Raw genomic sequence first — 20475 nt, 5'->3', positions numbered from 1 at the left:
TCCTTGGGCCTTTGCTGTTTTTCACATTCTTGCCCTTAGTGATCTCGCCTATTCTCATGGCTCTAAATACCATTTATGCACTGACAATTCTCACTTCTCTATCTCTTCTGGACCTCTCCCTTCAACTCCAGGCTTACCTGTCTGCTCCCAGGGAGCTGTCCTTGTGCCAAAAACCTTGTCACACTAAGCTCATTTCCTGACCACTTTCAGGTCCCTAATTAACATAGCAAACTTCTGCCAATATGTGCAGGTGGTGTATGCGTGCATTATCCCTCCTGTCTGCATTATCTTTCTCCATAGCACGTAACACCAGATGACATACAATATATATTTTGGGGGGGCTTTCCTGAATCCCTTCATAAAAACGTAATCAGTATGAAGATGGGGACTTGGTGTTTTTTTGTTTTCGTTGTTGTTTACGACCGTATTTTGAGTTCCTGGAACAGTGGATGCCACATACTAGAGTTCAATACATACTTGTTGGAAGGAAAGTGGAAGGAAGGAGCTATCAAAGGTAGAACCAGGAGGATTTTGGTGACTGGATAAATACACAGGCTGAGAGAGACTGAAGAACCCAGAATGAGTGGTTACTAGGAATTAAGATTAGAAACAGGAAGGATGTATAGGTAGGAAGTTAGGAGGACAGAAAAGGGAAAGATTTTACAAGTGTATTTTTCTTGATAAGAATGTCCTAAGAGCTCTGATTGGTGTGGCTCAGTGGGTTGGGTGGCATCCCACAAACCGAAGGCTTGTTGGTTCGATTCCCAGTCAGGGCACATGCCCTGGTTACAGGCCAGGTCCCCAGTTGAGGAGTGTGCGAGAGGCAACAAACGCATTGATGTTTCTCTCCTCTCTTTTTCTCTCCCTTCCTCCTTAAAAAAAAATACATAAAATCATGAAAAAAAGAATGTCAGAAGAAAACAATATGAGAGCCCACACCTAAGCAGGAAACTGGAGCAGAAAAATAAGCCTTTCTTTTTTATTTTTCTACCAGATCCCCAATGATTGCAAGTGAGATTATCAGCACTATCTTTATCATTTATTTATGGAGGGCTTATTAGGTGCTGGGGTGTGCTCTAGACATTTCACATACTTTGTAACTAATTTTTATAACAGCCTGTAAGGTAACTTTATTCCTGTTTCGTAGATGAAGAAGCACAGGCTCAGAGCCCAAGCTCACCCAGCTACCAAGACCAGGCTGGGTCTGTTCAATTTCAAAGCCCCCTAAGACACGTTACCCTTTAATTTATGAAAATTTGACTTATGAAAGAGTGTTTCAAAAAGTTATTCTTCAAAATTTCTCATTTGAAATTCTCCAAATCAATTTGGATAAAAATATAAGAGCATGATAAATGAAAAACTTGTGTAATACTTGTAAATTAAAGGGAGTTTCCATTTGGTATCTATCATTTCTTATGTGTTTTTATTATATAAGTAACTTATTTCTCAGAAACATTCACCATAAATATATATTCGAGAGACTAAAGGAAGACGCGGGCCAGGCACACCTTTGGCCACTGTGTGTGGGCAGTTCAGCTGCAGCTCGGCTACGAAGCCCTAGTTCAGACCTTCGTGTCCGGTTTCTCGCAGCTCTTCTAAAGAAACCACTACCACATCTTCTTAACCTCATCTTCGTAAAGATTCATTTTTACCTAATTACTACGTCATCAAAGTTACATTTTCTAGTTCACGTGACTGAAACTGTCATCCTCCTAAGAGTCGGCAGCTGGTTGCTCGTACCCCAGGGCCCAGGGCTGCCACACCCCCTGTGGCGTTGTCACGGAGCAGACCCCGGGCTTCTCTGCGGAGCCATCTCAGATGCGTGTCTGCTCGGCGACAGGCACTCAAGGGGGGTATGTTTTAGCACAGAGCTTCTCCAAACAGGACCACGTTCCCACCACCTGCTAAAGGAAATACAGACATTTCTTCAGGCGTTGTGTTCTTGCTAGGCAATGGCAGAAAGATATTTGTACGTAAATTTTCCTTTTACATTATTTTACTGTAATTGTATTAGTTTATCAGTAGCTACATTAGTTTAGTATTGTTTTCATTGTATTACTTTATTAGCCATTAATTATATTAGTTGTATTAATTGTATTAGCTTATTATTGCTGCTATAACAGATTTAGTGGTTTAAACCAAAACAAATGTATTCTTTTATAGTTCTGAAGAGGAGAAGTCTGAAGTGAGTTTCCTTGGGCCAAACCAAGGGGTCGTCAGGGCCACGTTCCTTCCAGAGGCTCTGGAGAGACCTGAGTCTCTTGCCTTCTCACCTTCTAAAGTACACCTGCACCCTCGGCCCACAGCCTCCCGCTCCATCTCTACAGCCAGCAGTGGCATCTTTAACTCTCCCCCGACTCTGACCCTGCTGCCTCTCTCTGATTGATAAGGCCCCTTGTGATTACCTGGGGCCTTGAAAGATACTCCAAGATAATCTCCCAAACTGATTAGCTTCAGTTCAATCACACCTGCAAAACCCCTTTTGTGGTGTAAGGTACGATGGCCACAGGTTCCAGGGATTAAAATGTAGACATCTTAGCGAAGGGGAGGCGTTATTCTACCTGCAAACAGATACAGAAAGTAAAGAGCCAGGCACTACAAGAGACCGAGCCCACTTGCGAGCCCCCTTTCCACTGTAACTGTAAAGAAATGCTGGTTAGAAGGTAACAAAGGCTGTGACTTGCCAAATACTCATCACATTTTCAATGAATGTACCCTTTCACTGGTCTATTTTATTTCCATATATTTGTCCTACAGAGATACTCATATATGTGTGAGATGACACAGTAAAAGGCTTATTATTTTGACACTGTCAGAAATAGCATGAAGTTGAAAATCATATAAGTGTCCACTTTTAGGGGACGAGCCCATTAAATAAATTATAGTATATACTCACAGTGAAATATGATATAGCCCTCAAAATGAGCCGGCTCTATATGAAGCAGCAGTATATACCAGTATGAAAAGGTCTCTAAAATACATTGTTAAAAACTGGTAAGTAGAAGGTACTGAACATTGTACATGGTGTCCTGCCATTTGAGCTGAAGGTGCTGCTGTCGAGGTTACCAGCATCTAAGTCCAGTGGCCAGTGCTCAGCCCTCCTCTTAGCTGATCTCAGTAGCACTGGACCCAGCTGTGCCCTTTCTTCACCAGAGGCAGCATCGACTTTTTGGGGACCTAAAGCGTATGCAATTTGGGGGGTTCTCTTTAAGGAAGAGAATATTATGTTACAAATACAAAATCAGGTAAGAACTGATGTCTAATGTTTAGAATAAGGAGAAAAATAATAACTTACTAGAACCATAGAGAGCCAGGTTTGGGATTTTTTCTTTTTTCTTTTTTTTGGATTCTTATTAGGCAGTTTACTAGAAATGTACACATACAAATACTTTCATATTACAACCTGACTTCCCCTTACCCAGAACACACTGCATCTCCCAGGAGCCCCCAGCACTCAAAGGGATCCAAGCTAATGGAGGGTCCTAAAGACCCTTTCTTGGTTAATCCTCAGTCTCCTAAACAGGTTTCTTGTGTTATCTCCAATATCTCAATGTTAGAGAATGCTGGGTCTCAGGCCTTGGCCTTCTTTTCTTCAGTTACACTCACTCACCTGGTGATTTCACCAAGCTCACCTGTCTTGTGGTTCTCGTCCATCTGTGTGTTGAGAACTCCCAAATTTACATCTTCAGTCCAAACCATTCTCCTGTACTCCAGACTACTAGTATCTCCAACCACCTATTCAACATCTCTGTTTAGATAGTTTGTGGATATCTCAAACTTAGGATGTTGAAAACTGAACCCCTGATCTCTCAAAATTGGTCCAATCAACTTTCCCTGTCTCAGTTGATGGTAACTTCATCTTTCCATTTATTCAGATCAAACATCCTTCTGCTTGGCTTCATCCTTGATTCCTAGCTTTCTTTCACACACGCTATCCAGTCTGTGAGTAAATTCTGCTGGTTCTACCTTTACATTGTATTTAGAACTTGACCATTTCCCCCCAGTTTTACTACGTTGCAAGATGGGTTCCCAGGGAAGTAGACTCAGAAGGAGACTTGTGCGCCCGAAAAGATAAGCTGACACATGTCTCCAAAGGGAAGTAAACAGGAGTATCTGAGGAACAGCACCAATGACTTTCATAATTTGGGTGAATATATAGGGAGTATTATAAATTATAAATGTGGGGAGGGGCTTTTTACACATGAAAGAAAGTATTGGTGGATTTGAGCATATAAACATTAAAAGTATCTCTGTCAAAAATAATTAACAAATTATTTGAGCAAAGCCATTTGTAACATATAATTAGACCAAAGATGAGAATCATTAAAATACAAATAATTTAAACAAATCAATAGATTTTAAAACATTCATTTTTTTAAGTCTTCCAACAGTTTATTAGAAAGAATATAGACATTAAAAAAATCCCCACTGTTCAGGAACTACTATAAAGGACACATGGACAAAACCAAAGGCAAGAACTAAAGGGGATGGTGAAGGCGGGGGGAGGGAGGGGAGTTTGGATGGGGTTGCAGGGAGGGGTGGGGAGAAAATGCAGACAACTGTAATTGAACAGCAATAAAATAATTTTTTAAAATCCCCACTGTTATGAACATGAATTGAGGTTTTCAGCCCTGGTACAAGCTGGATAAAGAAAGAAAGAAAGAAAGAAAAGGAAGGAAGGAAGGAAGGAAGGAAGGAAGGAAGGAAGGAAGGAAGGAAAAAATTCCATTGGTGTATTAACATTGTTTTCACTCATTTGCCATACTGACAGCGCAAATACAAATTTGGTCTAAATGTACAGACTCTCAAGCAACAATGTGCAGCCTTTCTTTGTCCTCCATGCTGAGAGAGGCCAAAGTTCAAGGGCCAAACAATACAAAATGTACAGACTTCAAAAACTGTCTAAGTTAGGGCATTTACTAGTTATAGATTGGATAGGATACATTGGAACACTGACAGGTTATCACTTATGTACAATAATGTGAAGTAAATTTTTGGAAAAATGTAACTTTAGTGGGACAGTCCTGAAGAATGTACCAGAGACACAGTTATCAGTTTAGGATATCAACCAATTTGTTTCAGCCAGTTTGAGTCCATATACTGAAATCTATAACTATCTTTCCATTATCCAGAGCTTCCTATCTTGTCAGTATCTATGTTGTGAAGTAAAGGAGACTTAGGTGAAATGTTTTTATTTATCACAACTGCTGTATCAATTGCTTAGGACCTCAACAGCATCACGGAAGTCCGGGAAATGTTCATGCATAGGGTGACTGCCTTAGCTGACTTAAAATTGCCCCCTACAATGGTACGTATGAGCTTTAGTGAAGCCTGTAAGAAAACAAACGGTGGAAAATGGGTTAAAGGAGGCAAACGCAGCATCTGCCTTTGGAGCAATCAACTCAGAAATTCAATTACGAAATCTTGTGGAGAAGTTATTTTTCTTTCTCAAAATCCGGTGACAACAACATTCCTCGCTCCAGATCTGGCAGTTTTCATCATGTCTTGTGACGACAACATTCCTCACTCCAGATCTGGCAGTTTTCATCACGTCTTCACTGTCTTGTGAATCATCATCTGCTCCATCTACTCCTGGTAAATCAGTGTCCTCATCACCACCCATGTTCCTCGTCTCAGAGAAACGATCAAAATTAGACGTGTCTTCCTCTGAATCATCTTCCCAGTCTTTCCACTTATTGAAATCCACGCTAAGCCAATTAAGCTTTGCCCTTTCTTTAGTTAATCCTGGCCATGACCAGCCAGATTCTCCTTTTCGTAAACAGCATAAAATTGATCTGTCCATTCATTTATGCTGGGAATCATTTGGATCAATACAGTGAAAAAGATCAATTTCATTTAAATGTTTAAAATTATCACTTCCTCCAAGCCAACTCAATGTAAGTTTGCATTTTTCAAAATTTACACTAACATCTTTACTGTCTTCAACATAAAATTCAGCGAACACATAGTCCCTGAGGTCGTACCACTTTGCAGAAGCAGGCTGCCTCGTGAGTGGGGCATGGGGATGGGTGAATGCGTGGCAGGCCTCTCCAGGGGCAGCTGCTGGACAGTGGACTAAACTCCAGTGGCGACTCCGGCATTTTATCCCGGGTGCAGTCTCTTCTCCAGTCTCTTCTCACTTCCCTCAGTGGATGGCGGCAGCGGCTGGCTCAACCTGGCTCTCCAGAATGCCAAAACGTTCATTTTTAAAATAGACTGAGATGATAAACTGAAAAATAAAAGAAATGCAAATGAGTGAGTGTTCAACCTCATTAATAATTAGAGCAAGAGGCCATGTTTTTTAACCTATGAGATGATGGTAACTCATTTTGATGAGGATAGGAGAGACTGTGTACTATCTTACTGCTGCATATGTTTAAATAAAAGAAACCCTTTCTGGAGAGCAGCTTGGCAATGCGTATCAAAATGTTTTAGATTTCAAATGCCCATCTCTTGACATCTAGTCCAGTTTTAGGGATTTAAGTAAAGGTGTACATAAATATTGGCTATAAGGAAGTTCACTGCAGTATTGTTTCTAGTCTGGGAAAAGTGGGAATAATTAAATGACCAACAAAAAGACAAGTTTAATAAACTATTGTTCATCCATATAATGGAATACTCGCATGTTAAAAATGGGTAGGAAATATTTATAATATTGAGAGAAAACAGATGGTAGAACAGTATGCATAATCTTATTTTGTTTGAAATATTTGCATATGTGTGCATAAGAAGAGTCTGAAAGGATATACATGAAAAGACTAACACTCGTGGGACTATTGATGTTTTTCCTCTTTTGAGGATCTATATTTCTAATTTTTATCATAAACATGTACTGCTTGTATAGTATTTTAAAATACAATAAAAATAAATCAGTGGCAGTGGTTGGTACACATTTCACCCTTAGGCCTGATATGCAGTCCTCATACCTGTCTGTCCAAATTGGCCCTGGTCTTGTGTATTGGACCCACAGTTCCCCTGTTCATTCACTCTTGCTGCCAGTCCAGCCCTGACTTTGTGTCCCTGTTCTGTTAACTAGGCTTCTGCCTTGTCCAGTCACCCCTGATGTCTTTTCCTAGTAACATCTTTGAATCCCAGGCCCAATAGCAAGACCCAGATTTCCTGTCACTACTTGCCTTCCCAGGGATTGGCCCCCTCCCTAAAATTCCAAGCTGGTGTCAGCAATCTGGTCCCTCCTAATGGACATCCTTGATTCAGGTGGACTCGCCACATTCACCTGCTGGTAGGATGACCAGCTTCTAACGTGTATTGATTGGGCTGCCACTTGTTCTGCTGTGGCTGCCTTCCCTTCTAAATATCTTGAGCTGCCTTCCCTCCCACCCTGCCATGCCCCGCTGCCTGCAGCTGCATCCCAGCAATGAGCCTCCTTTTAGTTCGCTGCACTTATTTAACCGAATTGCCCTAAGCCACTGTAGTACCTAGGGCCCGGTATATTCTCATCTGTTAAATTTTCTCCAGGTTTTTCTCCTCTCACCTATAAAACACAATAAAATAACCAACTGGTAGTTAGCAACTTGCATTTTGTGCTGCTGTTCAAGGTTTCAGTGGCTAACAGTAAGAAATCTTCAGATAAACGTTGGCCATCACATCTGACATTCACTGTTACACTTACACAGGCGTACCCATAGAGGGCACTCTTCCCATTGCGAGGCACAGTACTGAACTTGAAAGAGCCTCCCTCAAAGCCTCCCAAGCAGGAAATAGCCAGGAGTTAAACAGTGCTTAATTGTTTGTTTTTTCTAATGTTATACCCAGGTTTTACTTTGTTTTTCCCGGGATACATCTGTGTTGGGTCACTTTGCATACAACAGTGCTTCACCACCGAAATCATACATACGAGGTAAAATTTTAGTAACATAAAGGAAATATTTTTAACACATTATCATACCAAGACTGTTTGCTCTATTGCTGTTTTTCTTACCTGTTGACTTATTTTCCCTTTTATGAGTTTATCACGAGTTTGCTTTTTCTAATTTTTTTACGTTCTGCATTTCTTCTCTCAATCTACAACACTTAAAATTTTGGTATAATTTATATGCTAATAGCTCTCTAATTTCTATTTTAGTGCTTTCTTCTCCTCTTTATCACTAGCTGCCTACGACATATCACTGTTTCAATAACCTGCCATCCCCTGGCAACTGAACTAATTTCAACTGGAACCCTTTCCCAACACCCAGCACTAAAAGCTATTGTGTACGGTCTCTCTGCTGTTCCCGTAAAGAAAGAGTTTCTCTGTATCTCCTAATTCAGACTGCCTGCCTGGTTCCTCCTACCTGGCTCTAGGACAAGCCCACATCACCTGGTGCTGGGATCAGGCTCCACCCCCGGCCCCTACCCCCAGCTCGGGGGCTCTTTTTGCTCCATTGCTTCTAAATTGAGCCTCTTGTTTGTTTGGTTAACACCATCTGCTAAAAGCCTGATTGTACAACTTAATTGTCTAATGGAATCACCTCTAGACTCAGCCAAGATTTAAAGCCGTCCACCAGTTGCTCCTGTCTTAACCTCACTCACTTCACTTTCTGTGTTACTCTGAATTACCCCATAGTCATTCTGGCCTCCTTCCCCAAAACCCTGGGTCCTTGAGGAACTAGCCTATCTCTCACCAAGTCCATCAGTCCATCATCAATTTCCCTCTCCTCTAAACCTCTAAAACACTTCAAGCCTGTGCCAGAAAATTTAGCAAACATGTCCTAAATGTTTCATGTTTTAGTCTGGATTATAAGCCACATGGTTCAGGGACCAGGTCTTATATATTTATCCTGTTTGCCACTTGACATCTAGCCCAGTATCAAGTACCCACCTGCATCTCTCTCTCTCTCTCTCTCTCTCTTTTTCATTCTTTCATTCTTCTCTGACGCATAAAATCAGTCCTGTTGTCTCCCTCTTAACTTAAATATCATGATTCTTATTCTTCATCTCTTCTCTGCCGCCACCCCCAATAAGAACAACAAATTTTTTTTTAATTTAACTAAAAATATTGCCTTAAAGCTCAGGGCAAAATTGTATGTGACTTTTCAATAGACTAAAGGCATTAGAAAAACTATCAATATAAAAATAAAGAGATATTAAGTGGAATGTGGGGAAAAAACTCAGAGCCTTAAACGTTTTGAGGAAAAGCTATTTTTAAAAACTCTTTCAAACTTTCAAGTGTGATGAATATACTTAAAATTTTTGAGACAATTCTGATAGAAATATTTAGCCTCATTCTTGAAACATATAAATTGTTTCGGGATTCAGAAAATATTACCACCATATAGTTAAAGACACTTAATTTTTAACTTTTCAGCACTTTCTATAAAAATGTAAACTAATGAGGCTTTGCAAAACTGAGGACTTGCTTTAATGAACACATTAGAATTGTTTATAGTTAGCAATTCTAAGCTAATAGACAATTCTAAGCTTATAAATAGATGCTTCTCTTAAGAAGCTTGAAAGCTTTGGTTCTGTTAATTATTTTGTATTGCTTACCTTGTACTTAAGTTTATACTATTGATTTTAATTGAAGAAAAGATTTACTAACATCAAAAGTTTGGCACCAGCTGGTGTGGCTCACTTGGTTGGGCCTCGTCCTACAAATCACATGTTCACCGGTTCGATTCCCAGTCAGGGCAGGTTTGGAAGGCAGCTGTTAGATGCTTCTCTCACATCAGTATTTCTCTCCCTCTCTTTCTCCCTCCCTTCCCTTCTCTCTAAAATCAAAAATCAAAATAAAATAAAATAAAGAGATTGGCTGGCATATTTTCAAATTAATTCCGTACGATAAAATGAAATGAGGTTTTACTATTGTAGTTTTTAAAAATACTATTAATTATTAGTACATTTAGAAAATTAGTTAACTTTTCAAGTTTTGTTTATTGAATCACACTGAAACCCTCTATGGCTTTCTCTTATAGGAAAACTAGGAATAGAAGAATATGCCGTCTTTTATCCACCGAATGGTAAGAGTAACGCTGTTGCTTCCTCTAGTGGGAAGTAGGAAAATTATAACCCTAATAATAGGAATAATTTTCTTATTCTCTATCTTTAAAAAAGATAGTAATTTATTATCTGAAATAAATCTTCTACAGAATACCTATTTTAATTGACTTTTTCATGTGCTGGGTTTGTGCTAAACTGTGCGTTAGCCTCTCTGGTTTTCCATGAGACCAATAGTAACATTTGTGGGAAAATTAAGTAGATGGGTGTCTAGGCCCAGAGCACTTCATTTTTCTCTGAAGAGCACTAGTCCGTTCGGGACCTTCCTGCTGGCTTCACTGGAGCAGAGCTCAAAGGAGTGGATTGCCTTGTGTTGCACCTCATTGTTGTACAATTAGATGAGTGTAGTGTCTATGAAATAAAAAGATTATTAGAGAATATGCCACTGAAATAATCTATTTTCATTATTCAAAGTGATCAAATATATAATGACCTTCTTAAGTATTAACTGATCCTTTGAGATTATTAGATGGTTTCTCAGTTATACTTGTTGTAAAGCAAATGTAGAAGTCCTTATTGTAACAGAAAGTTGCATCCTGGAGAAGCTCTTTTACTCCAAAGTTAAGAACATGAGCTTTGTAAGGCATCCGACCTGGGTTCTGATCCCAGTTCTGCCAGCTCACCCTGACCTTGGGTAAGTTTCATGACTGCTGATCTTCAGATTTGTCATCGATCACATTTAGGTAATAGATTAAATGAGATACAGTGTATAAAACATCACAGTGCCTGGTGTGTATGTAGTGCGTACTCAGAAAACACAGCAGTTGCGATTGTATTGAGCGTCTGTATTGACCAGTCCATCTAAAACTCAGTGTTCCTCAGTGTGGTGTCCCAGCCCTCTCCCGGCCATCCTCCTGTGTCCCTCCTTCAGCACTTTCGTTCTCCACTGTCCCACCCCACCTTGCTCTGTGCCTCTCCTTTTCATGTGTTTTCCTAGGGCTTTTTATCTGCTCTCTTGGCTCTATTTGTCAATTACTCTAAAATTTATACAATACAAACTTAACATGTCTCAACCTGAACTCATTAACTGATCTTCTTATGCCCACTATTCAAAAGAGAAAATAAACTAGGACTTCTGGCCAAGATGGAGGTATAGATAGACACACTGTGCCTCCTCGCACAACCAAAAGAAGGACAACAACAAATTTAAAAACAAAATCAACCAGAACTTCCAGAAAATCAAACTGTATGGAAGTCCGACAACCAAGGAGTTAAAGAAGAAACATTCATCCAGACTGGTAGGAGGGGCGGAGATGGGCAGTGGATTGGAGAGGACTTGAGGCAAGGCAGAGGTTGGAGGACTGGGGAGGGCAAGGTGGTGGCTGGTGGGCAAGGTGACGGCTGGCGGACCCGGCGAGGCGACGGATTGCCTCTGGGCTGTCCCACATTCGTGTGTGGATAAACTGGGAGGAACAACTGGGGAGCAAGACAGACAACACAACCCAGGGCTCTAGCTTGGGGGAAATAAAGCTTCAAACCACTGACTGAAAACACCTGTGGGGGTTGAGGTGGCAGCGGGAGAAACTCCCAGCCTCACAGGAGAGTTCATTGGAGAGACCCACAGAGTCCTAGAACGTACACAAGCCCACCCACCTGGGAATCAGCACCAGAAGGGCCCCATTTGCTTGTGGGTAGTCCAGGAGTAACTGAAGTCTGGCAGAGAGTGGAGCAAGCAGCATTGTTCCCTCTCTGACCCTTCCCTCACACACAGTGTCACTACAAAGCGACGTGAGTTGTCCCCCCCCCCCCCCAGTGAACACCTAAGGCTCCACCCCTTACTACGTAACAGGTGCAATGAGACAAAAAAAAATTTGCCCAAATGTAGGAACAGATCAAAGCTCCAGAAAAAACACAACTAAGTGATGAAGAGAGAGCCAACCTACCAGACGCACAGTTCAAAACACTGGTAATCAGGATGCTCACAGAATTGGTTGATTATGGTCACAAGTTAGATGAAAAAATGAAGGCTATGCTAAGTGAAATAAAGGAAAATGTAGAGGAAACCAACAGTTTTGGGAAGGAAACTGGGACTCAAATCAACGGTGTGGACCAGAAGGAAGAAAGAAACATTCAAGCAGAACAGAATGAAGAAACAAGAATTCAAAAAAATGAGGAGAAGCTTAGGAACCTCCAGGACATCCTTAAACATTCCAACATCCAAATCATAGGGGTGCCAGAAGGAGAAGAGGAAGAGCAAGAAATTGAAAACTTATTTGAAAAAATAATGAAGTAGAACTTCCCCAATCTGGCAAAAGAAATAGACTTCCAGGAAGGCCAGGAAGCTCAGACAGTCCCAAAGAAGCTGGACCCTAGGAGGAACACACCAAGGCACATCATAATTACATTACCCAAGATGAAAGAGAAGGAGAGAATCTTAAAAGCAGCAACCTACAGTTACCTACAAAGGAGTTCCCATAAGACTGTCAGCTGATTTCTCAAAAGAAACCTTACAGGCAAGAAGGGGCTGGGAAGAAGTATTCAAAGTCATGAAAGGCAAGGACCTACATCCAAGATTACTGTATCAGCAAAGCTCTCATTTAGAATGGAAGGACAGATAAAGTGCTTCCCAGATAAGGTCAAGTTAAAGGAGTTCATCATCGTCAAGCTCTTATTATATGAAATGTTAAAGGGCCTTATCTAAGAAAAAGAAGATAAAAAATATAGTAAAATGACACCAAACTCACAACTATCAACTGAATCTAAAAAACAAAACCAAAAATAAATTAAGCAAACAACTAGAACAGGAACAGAATCATAGAAATGGACATCAGGTGGAGGGTTATCAGCCGGAGAGTGGGTGGGAAGAGAGGGAGAAAAGGTACAGAGAATGAGTAGCATAAATGGTAGGTAGAAAATAGACGGGGAGGTTAAGAATAGTATAGGAAATGGAGAAGCCAAAGAATTTATATGTACGATCCATGGACAGGAACTAAAGGCGGAGAATGTGGGTGGGAGGGGGTGCACAGGGCAGAGGGGAATAAAGTGGGGAAATGGACAACTGTAATAGCATAATCAATAAAATATATTTTAAAAAGAGAGAAAAACTAAATTAAATTTTAAAACAAACAAAAAAAACCCACTGTTTTTTTTTTTTTTTTTAGTTAATTGTTCTCTCATCTAACCAGTAATTCAAGGCCTAAAACCTGGCCATCATTCTCAATTCCGTTCAGTATTGGACCCCCCTTATCTAACAGCTCACCAGCAATGTCCGGTTTCGTCCTCAAAACACACGTGGGACCACTCTTGCTCATCGTAGCTGCTGTGTTGTCCTCATTGAGGCTTTCCTGGCTCTACTGCTTATTAATTGCCAAGACACTTAATTGGTCTCTCTTCTTCCAGTCTTTCCTAGCTTTACTCTCCCTTTCACAATGCTGTCTGTGTTAGACACGTAAATGGAAAATATGAAAATTCCTATTTTTTTCCTTAAAGGCTTCTTAATGGCTCCTCATCTCCTGGTAAGTAATGTCCAAACCACTTGGCATGTCACATGAGGACATATTTTTTATCACATTAATATCAAACTATTAATTACTGGCACACACCCGCCTACTCTCACAAAAGCACTGTACTGCTTCCTTTACCTCTGTGTTCCCAGGCTTGGACTGGCCCATCCAGCCCTCCAGTGGGCAGTCCATCTCCGTCCAGGCACTGGAGATGTCTTCGGGAAGTCTTCCCTGCATCCTCAGCTTCGTTGAGGGCCCCTTTCTCTAGGCTCCCAGAGTGCCCGGTGTGAAAATGCTGTGTCTCTGGCTGTGTGGGCTGGACGGTGTTGATGATGCTTTGTCTCCCCGTCTGGATTGCAAGGTTCTTGAGGTTCAGGACTGTATCGTGCATTTTTGTTCCCCAGCATCCAGCTCTAGTAGGAGTTTAATGATTATTTATTTAAACTAATGAGAGGCTTTTTTATTTTAACACGTATGTATAACCATAGTTATATCTGTCTCCCAGAATCTTAATTTTCAGATAACTGTTTATACTGATCTATGAATCAGGGAATCAAATCCCTCTGAAAAGCCAAGAGATGTCTGTGGAATCAGGTTCCGTCTCTCTGTTCATAGGAGAGCTTTTTCAACTCAGTTTAGAACACACTGGCTTTTACTAACACACGTGTCTAACAGACTTGGCTCACTCATTTATGCCCCGTATAAAAACAGGAACATGGAAGGAGACTGATAGGGATAGGAAAAATGACTAACAACAGTAGAAGTGAAAAATCAGAGACCTTACAAAGGGAAACAGAAAAACCACACAATAGCATATTAGAGTACTCTGCAGGTCTGTCCAGGACGCGTGTACGTGAAAGCCAGCAACCCTATGCCTTTAAACAGGAATCCCTGGGCCGTAGCGAATTATAATAATGTGAGACACTTAGAATGGGCACAAGGTACCAAGAAAAAGTATTGTTATAATAATAGTAGTAACAGTAGTCACAGCAGCAGTAGCTAACATTTTTCAAGACTCTTATACACCAAGCAGCGTGCTACGTACATTTATTAATGTATGTAATCCTTACAAGAAGCTTCTGAGGGAGCTACTGATGTTTTCTGTTATCCCTGTGTATCGATAAAGACGCGGAGGCACAGAGCGTCGACTTGCCCAGCTGGCCAGCGGCCACGCCAGGCTTTGACCCAAGCTCTTTGACTTCAGAAGCAAGGCTCGCAGTCATCATGCCCTATTGGCTTAGCAAACGTTACTGAGTTGTTATAGCGTCTTTTAGACGAAAAGAAAGCGGTTAACACATTGCAAAAGTAAAAGATACATACAATAGGTTCTAGAAAGGTTTTCACCCAGAGTAAAAATGGTTAAATGCTTAGTGGGGTAACCCCACAGCTGTTCATAAACTTAAGTCCTCAGAGTTATTTCTTCTCTCAGGTGGTTTTAGGCCCTTACCAGGGTCGGGGAGGACTCTCCTGTGGACCGCAGTGTACGGTGGCAGAACAGGAAGAGACAGAGACCGCTCTGCTATCCCTTTATTTTTTGCTCAAGGCAATACTCAGCAACATTTTATATCACCCACCCTGTTTTATAGCCCCTGCCAAAGTCAGGATTACTTTGAAGTCTCCAGGGTGCCTCTCGCACCACCGCCACCAAACTGGTCTTGCTTTCTTGGGCCCAGTGGCCACATAGAGAGGTGTGCCAGCTGCACGCTGACTCCCTCCTGTCCCGGACCAGACAGGTGCGTCCGAGAGGGCAGAGGTTTGCTCGCTCACCCACCCACCTGTGATCCCCTGTCTAGGGTGGATATGACAGGCCACAGTGTGTCAGCCGTTAGCGTCTCACCTTGTCTGCGCCCTTGTCAGTGGACAGGTTTTCTCTGGTAGGTTCATCAGACAACTAGGGAGCAAAATTTCTGAGCTGAGGGAGATTCCTCACAGGGAATTTATAAGCTTTTCTTGTTTCTAATTCTTTGTTCAACAGGTATTACTTGTCTCTATCCATTTAACGAACACTGATTTAGCCCTGCTCTGGCGCCCTCTTCTAGGTGAGATCCAAATAAAAGCATGTGCTGCTAAGGAGCTGACACCAGCCAGGGAGCCGTGTAAACAACAAGGGAACAAATAGCTAGTGAAAACAGCTTCAGGGAGTGATGCAGTGAACAGGACAAGGGGAAAGACCTTGGTTATAGGTAGGGTGTGGGGGCGGGAGGGCGTGGGTATTTCACATAAGGCGGCCCGGACAGGTGCCTCCTAGTCCCTCTCCCGTAAGCTCCAAGAGAACGAGAACCCTAATAGTCTGATGACCAACATACCTGTCTAGCACCTGGAATCACGCATGGCATAAAGCCACGGATAAGTAGAGATTATTCCATGGATGAGGAAATGAATGTGGAAGAATAAAGAAAACAAAAACAGAAACAAAGACATAAGACTTACACATAGCTCTGACTGAGACTTAAACATCACAGTTTGCTGATACCATTTGTTTCTTGTAGGACAAGAGAAGGTGATTAATTGCTAGTGAACATTAAGTAGAGGGGTTCCAGGACTCTAGAGCAGTGAGTGGTTCATAACCAAGGGCAAATCTGTCTCCACCCACCAACCCTCAAAGGACATTTGGCAGTGTCTGAAGATGTTTTCACTATCACAACCAGGGGGAGGAGGGTACCACCCATCAGCATCTCAGTGATGCTGCTGAACATCCTACAGTGCACGGGACAGCTCCTTACAATGCAGTTAAGAAAGGCTCTTGCAAGAAATAACAAAAATAGGTCATTTTAAATCTGTAGGCGTCAAGTTGATGAATAGCAATGTACTTTGAAATCTATATTAAATAAATAAATTCAAAACATCCCATAATCTAAAATTCATTTGATGTGTAACTTTACATGTAAATTGAAAACCTAATTAAAATTTTATTTAAAGTATGACTTTTAAATTGATATTTTTTTATTTTCTATCTCAGATTTCAGTGTACAATAATAGATATTTTTAAGTATATTTCATTGAGTATGCTATTATAGTTGTCCCATTTTTTTCCCCCTGTATCCCCCTCTGCCCTGCAACCCTCTCCCACTAACAATCCTCCCTCCCATTAATTCATGTCCATGGGTCGTACATATAAGTTCTTTGGCTTCTCCATTTCCTACACTATACTTAACCTTCCCCTGTCTGTTTTGTACCTACCATTTAATGCTTCTTATTCCCTGTACCTTTTCCCCCACTCTCCCCCCACCACCTCCCTGCTGATAATCCTCCATGTGATCTCCATTTCTGTGATTCTGTTCCTGTTCTAGTTGCTTTCTTAATTTATTTTTGGTTTTGTTTTTTAGATTCAGTTGTTGATAGTTGTGAGTTTGGTGTCATTTTACTGTTCATAGTTTTGATCTTCTTCTTTTTCTTAAATAAGTCCCTTTAACATTTCATGTAATAAGGGCTTGATGATGATGAACTCCTTTAACTTGACCTTATCTGGGAAGCACTTTATCTGTCCTTCCATTCTAAATGAGAGCTTTGCTGGATACAGTAATCTTGGATGTAGGTCCTTGCCTTTCATGACTTTGAATACTTCTTCCCAGCCCCTTCTTGCCTGTAAGGTTTCTTTTGAGAAATCAGCTGACAGTCTTATGGGAACTCCTTTGTAGGTAACTGTCTCCTTTTTTCTTGTTGCTTTTAAGATTCTCTCCTTCTCTTTCATCTTGGGTAATGTAATTATGTTGTACCTTGGTGTGTGCTTCCTTGGATCCAACTTCTTTGGGACTCTCTGAGCTTCCTGGACTTCCTTGGAAGTCTATTTCCTTTGCCAGAGTAGGGAAGTTGTCCTTCATTATTTTTTCAAATAAGTTTTCAATTTCTTGCTCTTCCTCTTCTCCTTCTGGCACCCCTATGATTCATGTATTGGAACATTTAAAGTTGTCCTGGAGGTTCCTAAGCCTCTCCTCATTTTTTTTTTGAATACTTGTTTCTTCATTCTGTTCTACTTGAATGTTTATTTCTTCCTTTTGTTTCAAATCATTGATTTGAGTCTCAGTTTTCTTCCCTTCAGTGTTGATTCCCTGTGTATTTTTGTTTATTTCACTTCATGTAACCTTCATTTCTTCCTCTATTTTGCATCTGTACTCAATCATTTCTGTGAGCATCCTGATTACCAGTGTTTTAACTGTGAATCTGATAGGTTGGCTATCTCTTCATCACTTAGTTTTTTTTCTGGAGTTTTATATGGATATGTTCTGATGTTTGGGGAAATTTTACCTACTAAAAAGTGACAAAGTCATATTCTGAAGTTTTAATTCATAACGATAATGGAAATACTTAGAAAATAATTTATCCATTGTCCTAATCCCTATTCTTCCTGACTAGTAGGCTCATGTGGAATGAGAATAAACAGAGGAAATGGTTATTTCAACAAACGAATTAAATAAACTGTACTAAGTAACCTCAAATGAAAGTGTAAAAATTTGCTTTCAACTGGAGTGATGTTAAAGTGAATCAGAAGTGAGAGTTATGGTACAACTATAAGTGGTAAATATTAATAGAGACAGTGAGGAAATGAAGGGAAAATATTTAGTAAGTATGTTGATATTTGATGTATTTTCTGAGTCATTTTTCCTATTTATATCTCATCTAGTTCAATATTTAGTTTTGCTGACAGTAATCACCATTCTGAGGTTTAACAAAGACCCATTAAATCATTACTTTATAAAGTTATTCCTATTGAATACAGCTAATATTTTAGGCAATTAATATTTTAGACTTTCTTCAAATTGATAAGGGAAGGCTAGGATCTTAAAATAGTCACTCATAGCAGACTTGTAGAACTCTTGGGCCAGATAACAGATGGTGTCCCAAGCATCCTGAAGGCTGCTAGAAGTAACACTCCTGGAAGACGGCCGGGAGGGTGAAACTCGACCCTTGAAAACCCGAAGTGATGAGAGCCAAAGGAAAGGATTTTAAAGAACTGGCCAAGAACATGACAGTCTCTAAGATCAAAGACGTGCTCTAGGTGGTATGTGCCCTAGAGTGTTAATGGATTCTTCAGTGCTTCTTACGCCTCCTACTTTTGTTCGCCAGAATTTTGAATTTGCCCTTCTTCAACCAAGTGAACTGTGTACCTTTTCTTGGAGTCTTAAGCCCCAGCTAATCTTGATTAAGCTGAAGTGAATCCTTATCTAACACTGACCAAAAAAAAAAAGAAAAGATTTTGTTAGGTTTAAGCTGATACTGAAATGTGGCAGTCCCCCTTCTGAGAGCATAAAATAGCTACAGTTATGCACCTGCTCTTTACTAAATACTATCCTGGTGCCCTTTGGATACATTGTGCAACCCAGTGAAGATGGTCTTATTGATTGTGGTTTTCAGAAATAAAAATGGAGACTCAGAGTGCTGGTAGTTTGCCCAGAGTCACACAGAATTCAAATTCAACGTCTGTGTGACTACATCAGCCATTTATTTGTCAACACTGCATTATTGAGAGCTTCCTATCCCATGTGGTGATTACTTATTCATAAATGATTCTTGTACTTTAATATTTTATTTATAAGCCTTGATTATATTTATAATTGCTCAGATTTCCATCACTAACAGCATATATTGAGCATCTCACGTGCAGAAGATACTGTGCTGCATAGCAAAGATACTACAGAGTATGAATTGTAGCCCTTGCCTCATATAGCTGATGATACCCTGGCTGCTTAGAGAACAGCTGTAGAGTTCAGAACGTGGGGGAAACGGAGTGAAAGTGTCATTAACCATGAGTCACCCAAGTACACGCATCCTTTCTCACTGCTTGGCAGTTCACTCTTTCCTTTACTGTGAGCTTCCTAATTAAAAGTGCCTTGTCCTGACTAAGGCATTCTTACACTTAGTAGACTCTTAGTAAATATTTGTGGAACATGACAATCATAATGATAAGATATTCATTTCTGACTACCTCAATCTGCTTGTGCAAATGTTTCTTCAGTAAGTTAACAGCAAAAGGAAAATGTTTTTGCAGTATGATTATAGGAGTTTTGTATAATAGCAATCTGCTTTGAGATTTAATATTTAGAAAGATATAATATATACTTATATTTCTGTAAGACATCAAAATATGCCTTCTATTTATTAAATTATTTTTCTCACACTTAGTTTTTCTTTCATATGTCAACATGATTATTGTGGAAAGTTAGGAAGGACAGATTTTTAAATTATTTGTTAAAAGTTTAGAGTCCTTAAAGGAGATCAATGAAGCAGCAGAGAGGACAGGCAGGAAAAGATGGGTGTTCACAGGGAGAGAAAACGATGCAGCCAGAGACGTGGACAGAGAAAGACTTGAAGAAGTACAGTGTGGGGCCTTTTTCCAAGCCCTGTGGGACTAGAGCTGGTGGCTGTAGTGTCACCAGGAATACTGACCTTTAATATGAATCTACTGTGGTTTTGAATTTTTTTAGTTTCTAGAAAGCAAAGACCTTTAAGTTGATAAAGAATCTTAACCATTAGAAAATCATCATATGTCCAGTTTTCTTCAGCTCTTGCAGTTTTTCTTGCATTCACTTTACTCGTAATTGTTAAACACAGAATCCTAGATTAGATAATATTGCAGAGACCGAGACTGGCCTCGGGAGGTCCGGTGACTTTCCTAAGGCAATGCAGCTGGTTGGTGGTAAGCTCACCGTGGGGTCCCGGTCTGCTGACTAGACACCAGTGCTTGTCCTGCTGCTTCTGCGCTCGTCCTGTACTCACCCGTCCCATCCACCCGTTCGTTTACTCAGCAGACGTGTGTACGTCGTCAGCTGTGTTCATAGCATCATGCAGTGCATACAAAGGTGATAAAACGTATTTCCTGTCCTCTGGAGCAACCTGCTAAACAGCTAGTTGTAATACAAAATATAATGAAACTGTAGTGATGGAAATATGAGCAAAATGCCATGAGAATGTAGAAGAATAAGCATTTAATTATGATTAAGTGATCAGGATGTGTTTCTTTGAGGTAGTACCTGACGTCAGTAAGGTTTTGATAGGCTGAGTAGGAAACATAAAAGCATGTTAGGGTACAGTATTACCAAGT

The 20475-nt window shown here is 40.5% G+C and overlaps 1 protein-coding gene and 1 pseudogene across 1 annotated transcript in view; one reads left to right on the top strand and one right to left on the bottom strand.

Moving 5' to 3' along the window:
• Positions 1 to 20475, top strand: part of TBC1D19 (TBC1 domain family member 19) — a 112342-nt gene that overhangs the window by 66293 nt on the left and 25574 nt on the right. Inside the window, exons 14-15 of the mRNA XM_024573666.4 lie at positions 7774 to 7858; positions 9912 to 9956. Of these exons, the coding sequence (XP_024429434.1) occupies positions 7774 to 7858; positions 9912 to 9956 (130 nt within the window). The remainder of the gene's footprint in view (positions 1 to 7773; positions 7859 to 9911; positions 9957 to 20475) is intronic.
• Positions 5411 to 7662, bottom strand: LOC128780676 (prostaglandin E synthase 3-like; annotated as a pseudogene).

This window comes from Desmodus rotundus, chromosome 4, assembly GCF_022682495.2.
Source record: "Desmodus rotundus isolate HL8 chromosome 4, HLdesRot8A.1, whole genome shotgun sequence".
NCBI lineage: Eukaryota > Metazoa > Chordata > Mammalia > Chiroptera > Phyllostomidae > Desmodus > Desmodus rotundus.
This window is presented reverse-complemented; position numbering and strand designations above follow the sequence as displayed.